The 13,449-nt window shown below is 40.2% G+C and overlaps 1 protein-coding gene across 1 annotated transcript; it reads right to left on the reverse strand.

Moving 5' to 3' along the window:
* Nucleotides 1–1,752: 1,752 nt before the first annotated feature.
* Nucleotides 1,753–13,449, reverse strand: p4ha3 (prolyl 4-hydroxylase, alpha polypeptide III). The gene is made up of 13 exons (XM_085370643.1): nt 13,173–13,449; nt 12,494–12,648; nt 12,154–12,377; nt 9,045–9,194; nt 8,917–8,968; nt 8,682–8,839; nt 7,675–7,851; nt 4,434–4,498; nt 4,139–4,298; nt 3,978–4,040; nt 3,438–3,506; nt 2,343–2,439; nt 1,753–1,897 (listed from the first exon to the last, which is right to left on the reverse strand). The coding sequence occupies exons 1-13, from the start codon at nt 13,343–13,345 to the stop codon at nt 1,827–1,829; spliced, it is 1,614 nt and encodes a 537-aa protein (XP_085226769.1). The 5' UTR covers nt 13,346–13,449; the 3' UTR covers nt 1,753–1,826.

A 13,449-nucleotide genomic window follows, 5' to 3' on the forward strand; every position in this document is an offset into this window, starting at 1 on the left:
AAGCTGTTCACTAACACAAGTCTGTAATGCTCCCCCCCCCCCCCCCCCCTTTCTTGAATCTGAGATTAAAAAGACTTGTTATTACCTATGATTTGCTTTTTATGTTGCTACTTATCTGTATTTTCCATCAGTTGTGCAAACTCACTGACTTTAAAAAGTGTTCGTTTAGTTCTCAAAACTTAGAAAGACCCATAAGGCTCTGAAGAATTTGTTTTGTGAGGAACAGAATCACTGTGTGCTCTTGACAGTGTGCCGAGGAAGACCTACGCATGACCTGATATTATGACCTCTGGTTATGTGAGCTTCAAATAGTTTGGACTTTACGCTTGCAGAGCAGCAAGTCCATCTGCAGCTATATTTGCTGTGGAAACAGTGAGAACCAGTGATAATGAGTACATCCAGAGTGCAGATTAAAACTCCTTCAGTTCTAAAAGAAACAGTAAATTTTAAAACAGACAGAAAGAAATGATTACTTTAAACCATTCTGATTATTGAGATGTTTGATTTGATGAAATAAAAATAATCTTTTTATTAATTTAAAAAATAGATGATTTAGATGATTTTTATAGGTAAGAAAATGAAACTAAATACCTAACCCAGCTTGTAACTACAGTGTTTTTTAATATAGTAGTATTTAGTTATTCTTTAAATGAAATAAATTTGTGTTCTAAGATCTTTTTGCTTTGAGCATTTCCTGTGACTTACACATGACAAGCAAAGCGTTATTAGAGCTTCAGAGCAGTCGAGCCTGTCTATCCATCATCTCCCTGGGAAAACAATCCTGCTCTTTACTGTGCATGCAGGAATGTGAAACAGGCTGGTTTATATACTTGGAAGTACTGTCTGTGTACACTGCGGTGAGCAAAGGTATTATTCAGAGATCCTTTCCACTCAAGCAGCAGGGCATCTCCAAAATGTCACATACATCTAATCCTGCTTTTCCTACCTCATATAGTGAATTTCAGCACTGTTTTATGATGGGTTATGACCTACTTAGACACTCATATCTGAATAGTATGCAGTCAGGATTGTTCATGTGAGTTTACACAAGTTCCAACATTAATGAAGAGCAGAATCTGAACCTCAACTCTCTACTCTTGCTGGTTCATTTGTTCCATGAGACATTCAGTTAAATCCAACCAAATTCAAAGAGTCTCCCACAGACAGCAATGACCACATCATTCAGCCAGCTGGGAATGTGCAGGCACATTCACAATTTCTACTTCCTTTGACTCACTGGCACCACCCTGAACTTCGAGCCTGAGCTCTGACAACATTAATCTCTGGTGACTCGGATTTTAACCTCTTGAAACCTGATTCTTTCTGAGACACTGATTATCTCTGTTGACTTAGTATTTATTATTAATTTACTATTTATATTTCAAAATAAAGTTTGATTTGTAAAAGCAGATCCCTGAGTGAGCCCAGTGTAGGAACAGGGCTGTATAAGATCTCTGTTTAAAGCTGTCAGGAGGTAAACAGCCTTGCACAGTGTACTAAAGCCAGCACAGTGTGCAAAGGCAAAGGCCTCTATCCATCTGCAGGAACTGGCCAGAAAGAGCATTTCGCCCTTGGGGGCTGGCTGCCAGATGCCCCACTCCTCCTCTGCCTCCTCCTCCTCCACCATGTCCACTGCAGCAGTGTCCGCTGTACACTCCAGGATCCCTGGGGCTTTAGGGCTCCAATCACAGATGCATGCTTCCCCAGCTCTCGCTGCCCTTGCTTGTGCATCAACTTTCCTGCTGCCTCCTTCTCTCTCCCTGTAGATGTGGCTCACAATTGCAAAGGCTTGCACTCCAAAGGGGCCCAGCAATGGCTCCACCCCTTCACTCTTGAGGATTCAGACTGCAGCGATGTTGGAACTCTTGACCATACTCATGGATCCATTTGTTTGCCACTGGAACACAAAGACAGACACAAATCATGTGAAATTATCTTCTACAGAAAAAAAAAACAGTATCATGAAAGTTTTTTTCTTTTTTTTTTGCTGTTGAATATTTTCAACTTGTACTTGGAGTCATTGTACTTGGAAAGTGTAGCCTGGAGGTTAATATCTGGCGATATATATGGCTGCTAAAAACAACACCTTCACTAAATACTTCTGTAGCTGTTTTTCAATGATTAATATCTTTCTGTCAGCTTATCTGACATCAGCAGATGTTTACATTCCAAGTGTCTGAACTGCTCTCTGCCACATCTCTAAATGCCTAATGGGGTACAGATGTGCACCAGCATATCAGGAGAGCTGAATGCTGGATAAGCGATGGTGACTGATTTGCTACTTTCCATATTTACGCTACTTTTTCACAGCCCTGTCACATCATAATGCACCTGGGTCTTACCCCATTTGTCTCCAATAAGTACGGGGCAGCCAGCATGCAGTGTGTCGTCGTTTCCTTCACCATTTCTGTGCAGGTTCCACCAGAAGATAGCAGCTTTCTGTGACATGAAAAACAAAACAAATCATTTTGAGTATCTTAAAAAAAGAAGTGTGGTTTAAACTATGGTCAGTAACTATCAGTTATTTTAAGTACTTAATAATAAGTTCTATAGTCTTAATTTTTGGCCTATATAATATTATTAAGTAAACAAGTTTAAAAAGTGGGTATTTTATTGCGTAAGTATTTTATTTTTCCTAAAAAAAAAAAAAAAAAAGCACACTGGATTCTGCTGTTGTGCGAGGCAATTTGCTGACATGGTCCACTTGTCCCCTTAAACAGGATGTCTGCAAGTCAATACAGTCGCAGGAGGACGATATTACATCCTAGAGGTCAGTAAATGGTTTATTGTGTCTAAAAATGCTTTAAACCGTGCTTGGCATTCACAGTAACCACAGCAAACTAAATTTAAAACCTGTGGTAGATTTGGACTACCATGTTAGACCTTGTCTCCCCACGGCCATAATTAAAACACCAAAGGGGGAAATTTCTTTTCAAAGAGCATTTTTCAAAGACTTCCAGAGAGTTGAAGAATCAATGCCAAGGTGTTGGCATTTGAACACCTTGGCATTGAATATGCTGGCATTGTTTCCTAGTATTTTACTTTTTATGGTGGTGTTTCTTTTAATTTGTCACCAATGTGTATGGCTTCTCTTTCTTACTTTTTTTTTTCTTTTTTTGGTCACTTTATCTTTTTCTGAAGTTTGGACAAGAAATGAGTTCTAAGGTGAAAGGTTAAACCCCAGGAATGGCCTGTTAAACTTTACACTGCAGCTCATTTATCAACCAGAAAAACATACCAAAAAACAAAAGATAAAAAAAAACCTCCACTGACTTTGCAAAGTAAAGTAGTAGTGAAATAAAGTAGTAAATTCATCTCAAGGCTATTGTTTCTGTGATCGGACATTTAGTATTTTGACACCAAACTTATTTAAATGTGTAAAAGGGAAAAATATGAAATAAAAGTAACAGATACTAAGATATTTGCAGTGTATTTACCTCCACAACAGGAACGCTGAAGTTGGCGTAAATGAACGCTGTGGACCCACCTGCCTCCACCGGGCTGAGCTGTGGAAAAGGACATTCCTTCAGAGCTGTGTCTTGTGTTTACGTGCTCATGTTATGAAAAGCCGCTCTGTCTGCTGCAGTGTTTGAAGACTCATTCTTTTTCAATCACCACCCAGTTTTACTTTTATTGTAAGGACAAAAGCACTCAGCAGAAGGACAAATTGGTTACATGAACACAAATAAAGGTTCAAATAAATGTGTTCTCCCACCAAATATTTCCTGAAGCCACCGCATCAGGACAGATAAGAAGGTGACTGTGAGAGTTTGTTTCAAGTTTGTTGCGTGGCAGAATATCCCTAAAGTGTAAATGTAGTTACTGTTGTCAGTTTCTCAGGCTTGCTGTCCAAGTTGGCCAGGTTCTCCAAATGTGTTTATTTTTAATTTAGACTTTTGGACAGCTGAAAAAGAACTGCCAAAGAACTTTTAGCTACGGGGTCAAATAGGGTCAATAGATGGTTCGACTTTACTCACATATATCATAAATGTAGCCACCCGATTCCCAGTTTTCAACTTGAACACGGGGCTTGAAGGTGACTGTTTTTACAGAAATGCAAACAGACATTATAAAGGCAATTAAAATATCCACGATCACCATGTAAATAAGCGCTAATCAACTAACGCAACAAACTTACAGTAGCATGGTCAAAATGAGGTTCATAATGGCCACCAATCCCATAATTCACCACCTGGAGGTACTCGCCGTATGGATGCTTCACATTCAGACCTGTGAGCAGTGAGATCCTCTGGTCCAACTTCCCAACAATAGACTGTGCTGAGCCCTTCAGCCATGCACTAGCAATAAAAGATATTGATTAATAAAATGATACGGTGACTGAAAAGAAATACCAGCTGCATGTAGTAGTAAACCTGCAGCAGATGTTTTTATTGTTATGGCAGTAGTAGAGTAACAAGAGGTGATGTTTGTACCTCTTACTGATCCGATAGTCTGCTGTTGCTTGTTTCTCTCCAGCTGCCACTACAGACCTTCTCAGCTTGTTAGCAAAGACAGAAAAAAGCATCTTAATTTTGCGAATGTTACAGCAGCCAAACTTTAATGCATCTAAGGATGGGTTTCCATTAATCCTTCTTTCTTTTTAGGGCTTTGGAGGAAAGTGAAGCAGAACCTGAGAAAAAAAGCACCGCAAATATATTTGTGTAAACCACAGAGCTTCTCCGGTTTTCATGATTGTTTTCCAATTTTCCAACAGGTATACACAAACATTTCCATGCTGAGAATCAGTAGTGAAATATTCAACTCAATATATACAGTTCAAACAATTAATCACCAAGAAAACCTATTTAAACTGTTTGTTAACAGACCTGTATTCTGGGATCTAGCAACAGCAAGCTGGAAACCATGCTCCATTCCACTCTCTGCTCCAAACTAAGACCAGGGGCCTGTTTTCAATCAGCCCACAAGCTGACATAATGATGAAATAAGTACAGGGGTTTCCATCTGAGCAAGAGATGGAAAACCCACTGAACAATGCCAAAACCTCACAGAAACTATAGGGGCAGCAAATGTGTTATCCCACCAAATATTTCCTGCATCAGAAGACTGAAGAGCTCTCAGGACGATCCACTGCAGTAAAGTTTCACTTTACTCATTGGATATTAAGACTCAGCTATCGTGGACTGAACATTTATCGGCCCCAGCTCTGTTGGTTTATTTGGACAGTTTGAGGAATTCAGCCAAGTTTTTGTAGTAATGTATTCCTCTTTTCCTTAAGCTTTGCTAAACGTTTGGAAGCACGCCAACTCTTCCGCTATATGATCCCTCCAGAATCTTCCCAGTAGGAAGTCTGGCTTAGACGCCAGCAGTCAGAGGCATTTTGTAACACACCTATACACGGTCTAGATTCAAGTCTCGTCTTTGCAAAATTAAAGAATGATCAGCAAAAAGCACTAAAATTAATAGTACTCATTATGACCTACATTTCTATTCACAGCATTTTATATACATCTATATTAAAATATTAGATTCCCTCTACTCATGCATTAATTAAGTGTACCAAATTTTAAAAACTAAATGTATTAACTGTTTATAACAATTCAGCATTTGATGTTTTTCACCATCAAGAAACATGACTTAAAGGTTTACTCTGAATCTTTATCTGTTATAAATAAAAGCTCCAAAGGCCGAAAGATGTGTTTCGTTAAAGAAAAAACTTGTCAAATGATAATGTTTGTTAGTGACACACACATATACACATATACAGTGGGGCAAAAAAGTATTTAGTCAGCCACCGATTGTGCAAGTTCCCCCACTTAAAATGATGACAGAGGTCAGTAATTTGCACCAGAGGTACACTTCAACTGTGAGAGACAGAATGTGAAAAAAAAATCCATGAATCCACATGGTAGGATTTGTAAAGAATTTATTCGTAAATCAGGGTGGAAAATAAGTATTTGGTCACCTCAAACAAGGAAAATCTCTGGCTCTCACAGACCTGTAACGTCTTCTGTAAGAAGCTTTTCTGTCCCCCACTCGTTACCTGTATGAATGGCACCTGTTTGAACTCATCATCTGTATAAAAGACACCTGTCCACAGCCTCAAACAGTCAGACTCCAAACTCCGCCATGGCCAAGACCAAAGAGCTTTCGAAGGACACCAGAAAAAGTATTGTAGACCTGCACCAGACTGGGAAGAGTGAATCTACAATAGGCAAGCAGCTTGGTGTGAAAAAATCAACTGTGGGAGCAATCATCAGAAAATGGAAGACATACAAGACCACTGATAATCTCCCTCGATCTGGGGCTCCACGCAAGATCTCATCCCGTGGGGTCAAAATGATCATGAGAACGGTGAGCAAAGATCCCAGAACCACACGGGGGGACCTGGTGAATGACCTGCAGAGAGCTGGGACCAAAGTAACAAAAGTCACCATCAGTAACACACTACAACGGCAGGGAATCAAATCCCGCAGTGCCAGACGTGTTCCGCTGCTGAAGCCAGTGCATGTCCAGGCCCGTCTGAAGTTTGCCAGAGAGCACATGGATGATACAGCAGAGGATTGGGAGAATGTCATGTGGTCAGATGAAACCAAAGTAGAACTTTTTGGTATAAACTCAACTCGTCGTGTTTGGAGGAAGAAGAATACTGAGTTGCATCCCAAGAACACCATACCTACTGTGAAGCATGGGGGTGGAAACATCATGCTATGGGGCTGTTTTTCTGCCAAGGGGACAGGACGACTGATCCGTGTTAAGGACAGAATGAATGGGGCCATGTATCGTGAGATTTTGAGCCAAAACCTCCTTCCATCAGTGAGAACTTTGAAGATGAAACGAGGCTGGGTCTTCCAACATGACAATGATCCAAAACACACCGCCCGGGCAACAAAGGAGTGGCTCCGTAAGAAGCATTTGAAAGTCCTGGAGTGGCCTAGCCAGTCTCCAGACCTCAACCCCATAGAAAATCTGTGGCGGGAGTTGAAAGTCCGTGTTGCTCGGCGACAGCCCCAAAACATCACTGCTCTCGAGAAGATCTGCATGGAGGAATGGGCCAAAATACCAGCTACTGTGTGTGCAAACCTGGTAAAGACCTATAGTAAACGTTTGACCTCTGTTATTGCCAACAAAGGTTATGTTACAAAGTATTGAGTTGTATTTTTGTTATTGACCAAATACTTATTTTCCACCCTGATTTACGAATAAATTCTTTACAAATCCTACCATGTGGATTCATGGATTTTTTTTTCACATTCTGTCTCTCACAGTTGAAGTGTACCTCTGGTGCAAATTACTGACCTCTGTCATCATTTTAAGTGGGGGAACTTGCACAATCGGTGGCTGACTAAATACTTTTTTGCCCCACTGTATTGATTTAGTCTATTAGAACATCTATTATATGCTTCAGTTTGGCAGTCCCACACCTTAATGTGACTTTGCAAAGGAAAAAAGTGTTCATTTAGTGCTTTTGTTGATTTGACTTCTTGTTGCTAAGTTAACATTTTGCAGATTCATGTTTTGTGAGTCCCATGTGGGAAACCCCCTCCCTTTGTTGACAAGATTCTCCAAAAGTTTGGATTACAAAACCATTCAACAATCTGACGGAATCAACTAAAACACAAGACGTTAAGACACTGTTTGTTTGTTTTTTAATTCCCAAAAATCTAACGTATTGAAGGCACATGGGTTGTTTGACCACATGCGATGAGCACTCACTCCTGGCTGGGCGAGGCTCTTGATGTCTTCAGCCTCTGTGTCAGTAACAAAGTCATGGTAGAGGACCACATACGGCTGCAGGCTCACCACCTCCCGTTTTGCAGGCATCAGTATCAGTGCAGGATTGTTGTTGGTGAAGTAGTCACAGAAGAGTTGGGGATTTGCAAAATGCCTGCGCTGTAAGAAGCAACGACCATATGAAGTCTATTAACAAGATCAAAACATGGATATCCATCTACAGTTACTTATATAATGGATCTTGTCACCACATAAAAGCTTAAAAACAAAGACGACATTTAGAGTTTTTGCGGTGCTTTTTAAAGCCAAGAAAACATTTTACAGACCTAAAAATGTAGAAATTAAATGAAGTTGTTAGAGTATGCTAGGAGCGAAGCTTTATGACTTCAGATCGGCACTTTGGTCAAGACTTACATTTGTAAACTAATTTGATGGATTCATGTGTTTTTGGACAGAAATTAAGGATCCTCAGAGGATAAAATCAAATCAAATCACTGAGATTTTCCTCTGTTAGTACTGGTGGTGTTTTGGTTTTTTTTGTCAGCAGTATCTTAGTGTCAATTTCCATGTTTGTTGTTTTTATTTGATGTGAAGTTTGTGCTTGTGCTTTTATCTTGAAAGAGGCTATGTAAATAAATACGTATTTACTTTTGATGAAATAATTTCATGAGTGTGGCAGGCATGTTTCAGGTGAAAAAAGGTGAAAAAATAATTATTTTTATTGGCATACCGATGTGAAGATTTTAAAAAAGGCTCTCCAAAATTGCCTCAACTTTTATCTCACATGACATCTACATACACTGATGTAAATATTTAAATTGTAGTCCATGTAAAAATGAAAAAACAAAACATCCTCTTAAATAAAGTGCATCCTGAAACACTGAACATCCAGTGACATAAAACCCTGTAACTCAAGGCTACATTACTGTATATACATTTAAAAAGTTTGATGTGTTCCTGTCCTGATCTGCTCCTCATTATTGCAATACCTGAGAGCCTCGAGTCCGGCAGAGTCTCTCATAAGTGTCCCTGGTCCTTAAAAAACTGGAGGAGGGTCTCGTCAGCCCAGTGCCTCTGGGTGGACCAGCAGCAACCAGGAGCTTCTCGTATTTCTTAACATTCTGCAAAACTCTTCCATTCATTGGATCTGAGAAAGAAAATGTGTAAACAGTCTGAGAGAGGGATGACACAGTTCACTGAGAAAAGGGGTTTTAAGAGCCTTACTGTGATGCAGTAACTCCTGAGATAGACTCAGAGCGTAGGAGACGTTTCCTGTCTGAGACAAGAAAAGGAATTCAGAGAAATCTAAATCATCAATCATGCAAATTTCCTCAGTCTGTCTGTTTACTTACTTTAAAGTGAGAAAAGGCAAGGTGATCCAAAGCATCCTCCAAAGTGCCTTCATTTTCAGGGCTCCACTCCTCTCCTGCTCCCCTGAAAAGGCGCGCAGACTCCTCCAACCACTGCACTGAGTGATAATAGTCTTCTTGTTCATAGGCCACCTGGGTACAATAACACCAAAAAAAACAAGTACTTCACAATTTAAACAGAGTCTGTCTAGAACTGAAGAGCTGAATACTGCATCCATGTCAGCCAGAATTTGTGAGGTTTTGTGGTTGCAGGGATGATTTCAGTAAGGATCACACTAACAACTGTAAGACCAGCCAGAGTCAGAGTCAGCAGCCAGAGTCAGATAGTTTCTCATGATAGTCAGCTGATATATGTTTGTGGCTGGCTGAGCCATTTTAGCCATTTCAGCTTGACTTGAATTCTTTTCTTTTGGATTTACTGGGTTAGGATCTTGTTTCATTTTTTTGCATATCACCGCCATCCTTTTTCTTAGGGTTTACTCTTCTGTGTGTCCTGTGGTGCCTTGTACCTCCTCAATTCTTCTATATGTGCTTCTTGTTAATTGCTTTCCTTTGTTCTTGTTCCACACCTTTATGGCTATTTTTGCTTTTGTTGTCTCTCCCTCACCTTCACCCTATTGTCGGCCCATCTGTTCACCCACCTGTGTTTATTCCTTGTGCTCTTCCACTTTCAGTTTTTGTTTAGTCCCCCCTTTTATCCTGCGTGTATCATGTAGCAGCTTATGTTCTACAGCTGCCATCAAGGCCCAGTTTCAGAAACCTTTCGCAGCACACTGACACCTGGAATCAAATCTCTGATAAACACACACAACCAAAATAAATGAATTCCTTCTTTGTTCTTTCAAAAACTGACTTTGTCTTTTGAATTTCTCTTTTCCTTGGGTCTCATGATTTTAGAGAAGCTCTGCAAAATCTGATAAAGTACTACAAAGTGGTGTCAGCTGAAAGATATAATTGGGAAAAAAATCTAGGTTGCAGAGTCAATAAAGTAAACCTAACAGACCTCTGCAGCCTGATTCTCATCAGTGCCTGAAGCAAGTAGATAAAAAAATAATCTGGACATTTCTGTAACCGAATATGGGCGGTAGATTTGCATTACATGTAGGCATGTCTTCCACAGAGTGTGTCCCTGCATCACATTTTCATGTATGATGTGGAAATATAAAACTGGACTACAGCATTTTTAGATTTTGAAAGTCACAAACACTAAAGGTCTCCTTTACTTAGGTTCAAAGCAGTTTAGCAGTTGACCTGACTTGATGAAGTAGGTGCTGACTAAAGGGCTGACAGCACCCACACTGAAAGTGGGTTGTAAGAGACTCCTCCCGTCACAGATTACATCCACAACCACAGCTCCATGTGTGCTATTTAACCCCCACAAACACACACAGAAGCCCACCAACTCATCACACATGCTGAGTTAATCCACCACAGGTTTACACCCACATTTCACTCTTTAATTTAAGATCAGCTATTCTTAACAGAAATAGCCTAAAGAGCAATAAATGTGTAAAAATACTCAGCTGATGAGGTAATGAGCCTGAGGGAAGCGTCAGCTGGCAATTACCTTAAAGGGCCCTAAACCTCTCCCCACTAAAACTGAGACACTCAAATTTGTGTTAAATGTGTCTGGTTTTGAAGATCAGTTTAAAAACTACATGATAGCACATGCATGCAGGAGCTCTGTTATAGAGAAAACCCTAAAACTAAGCATCTCTGCTGACTGACCGCCTCACATAATTTCAGCCCTGGTACAAGTGAAGACAAGCTTCTGCAGCATGACTTAATGTCTTTTCCATACAAGAGTATGTCTCTCCCACACAGTGCCCTACCCTTACACATAACCACTGCATGAAAACAGTGGAATTTATTGTGGGGAAAATCTCCTTTTTTTCCCCCTTCTATAGAATATTATATTCATCTGTGCATGAAAAGAATTCCCAGGCACACAATGGAAAGAATCCCAGTTTTCTAGTCTAGGTTCCCACAACAGAACTATTAACAAGTCTGGGATAAAACTGCAGCCCTCTGGAATGGGATGTTAACCAGAGTGAAAACTTTTCAGGACACCAACTTCCAAATACGTTAATTTCCTTCAGTGACTCCTCCTACCTTATGTTACTCTGACAGCTGTTCCAGAAAGAAGACAGATGTGTACTTGCACCACACTTCCTTTGTTGTGCTTTTAAGAAATACAGAGTTGGCACAAATACTGTATACTCTACACTGCTTTCATTTTATGCTTCGTCACATTTTATTTGAAAACATTTATAACACAGCTATATTTTCCTGTTTAAAAGAAAACAATAATCTTGCATTGTTAAAGATTAAAGCGGGTGGTGCAGCCAACACATACAGCTGAAGCTAACAGCTGCCTGTTTAGATGTCATCTCTACTAAATCAAGTCACTGAACCTTCTCTCTCGACTTTGTTTCTGGTATTGATTTTGGAGGATTTTCACTGCAGTAATCGGACAAATAATATGGCCTGCTCTGTGGTTAACTGCACTAACAGCCTGCCAAGAGGTTTGTGCACCACTTTTATGGTTTTCTCAGTGTTTGCACTAACTGAAAGTTAAGTGCAATGCCCCTTTACAGTCCACAGATAATTTAACTTCAAATTCATTTGTTCACTTCTGGCTCAAAAAACCCCAATATGGAGATGGTCAAAATGCCAGACTCAAAGCTTTAAACATCAACCCGCCAACCTTTGAATGATGTCATTGTGGCTTTATCCATCTTTTATGTAGGCTTAGGTCGTTATTAGATTCACTGATGAATGGTTTGCCTTTCAGGCAATTTGGTAAAAATTACTTTTTGATCTAAAGTGTAAAACTTAGACAAATAAGACAAAATTGTGAACACGTATTTGTGTAGCAGTAGAAGATTTTCTTTCCCAACACATTAAGCATAGGAGGAGAACATACATGGCATCGCCCATCACATGACCAAACCCTGGGCTGGGAGCCAGACGTAAAAAAAGCTACATAGTAAAACAGCACCATTATTTTTGTTACTTAAATTTTCCAAATATTTCTGTTCTTTTACATGCAGGATTGTGTTTTTTCCAAAGTACATAATTTTTTCAGTACCTTCCCAACCAGAAAGCAGTCATCACCAGAGAGCTGGACAGATACTGCAGGCATGTAGACATCCACAGACTCGCCATTAGTGACTCTCTGGAAACGGCCCCTTACAAGGCTGGAAACTTGCAGAGCATATACATCCTGCAGCCTCATTAGCCCCTTAGCAGCCCCTTGGAGGTCTTCCAGATTGGGGAGATCAGCCTCTTCCTCCTCGTAACTGGACCTGAGAGCTGGACAGCAGAGGGGCAAAAAGGTGAATGGTGAGGGGTTGGGTGGTGACAGTAGAGGGGGGTGGATGCTTAGATATCACCACCAGATGTGTCTTTGAAGAAGGCAGTGGGGCAACCTTGTAGGTTCTCGAGGGCTTCATTGCTGTAGACGACATTCAGCCACTCTGAATGAAGACGTTTGATCAAAGTAAAAGCCACCAGAGGGTTGGCCATTGTGACCGCTGGGCCTTTGTAAAGTTCTGTGTGCAGGTTGGATACTTTGGCATAAAAACTGTGTGAAGATACAGAATTATTAAACAGGGTCTTCAGACTGGAAACAATAAAAACTCAATAATTAAAATGGCATTTTATGCACAAAACCTTATTTTCACCAGAAGAAAAATTAGAAGCAATTCTACAAAAAAACAAACAAACAAAACTACAGTTATTTGTATAAATTAGCGGGAGGTGACTTCGTTTTGTAACAGTGATCCTGCATACAACATTGTGAAATAAAGCCACGAAAACCTAGTCTATTTTTTCTGCTTTTTAATGACATACATATAAGGTTTATGTAGTTCATTATATGATCATTTCACTATCAAGCCTCACATCTGCAACGCTTGTTCTATTACTATTTACTATGTGTGTGTGTGCAGTGTCTCCCGGGTTAATTACCACCTCTGGAAAACTCGAACAAACCGAGATAACAATACCTATGGGGGTTTCTTTTAATTCTGTGTGATATTTTCCAAGATACACATCGTTTAAATCCTTTACAATCAAATCTGTTTCCAGTGTTTCACCATTACTCACCGTTTGATGTCTTCAAGTCTGTCCAACTCGTGGTCAATGTAAGTTCTCAGGTAATCGATCAGCTTCCGTTCAACTCTGACCGCCTGCTTTACGTTCAGCAGCGATGTATACATTTCCCCTCTAACGACACTCAGGAGGCCCGAGAGAAAGCAAACAAGAACACAAAACTTCATCTCCGAAAGTGAGCTGTCCGCTCTCTTCCTCGGCAGATTCACCAGTTCTAATTGCGTCTCTCAGTTTTGCTGAACAGCACCGCTGAGCTTCAGCATTTGGAGCA

Source organism: Diplotaxodon limnothrissa, linkage group LG14 (genome assembly GCF_057381915.1).
Source record: "Diplotaxodon limnothrissa isolate DT_005_m linkage group LG14, D_limnothrissa_male_GT1.1, whole genome shotgun sequence".
NCBI classification, from domain to species: Eukaryota; Metazoa; Chordata; class Actinopteri; order Cichliformes; family Cichlidae; genus Diplotaxodon; species Diplotaxodon limnothrissa.

Bases quoted from the DNA above. Each gene is read 5' to 3' on its own strand.
- p4ha3 (XM_085370643.1), bottom strand. From the start codon at position 13,345: ATGAAGTTTTGTGTTCTTGTTTGCTTTCTCTCGGGCCTCCTGAGTGTC. The intron at 12,649-13,172 runs GTGAGTAATGGT...ATCTTCACACAG, and splicing joins AGACTTGAAGACATCAAACG to TTTTTATGCCAAAGTATCCA. The intron at 9,195-12,153 runs GTACTGAAAAAA...TATTGTACCCAG, and splicing joins ACTGCTTTCTGGTTGGGAAG to GTGGCCTATGAACAAGAAGA.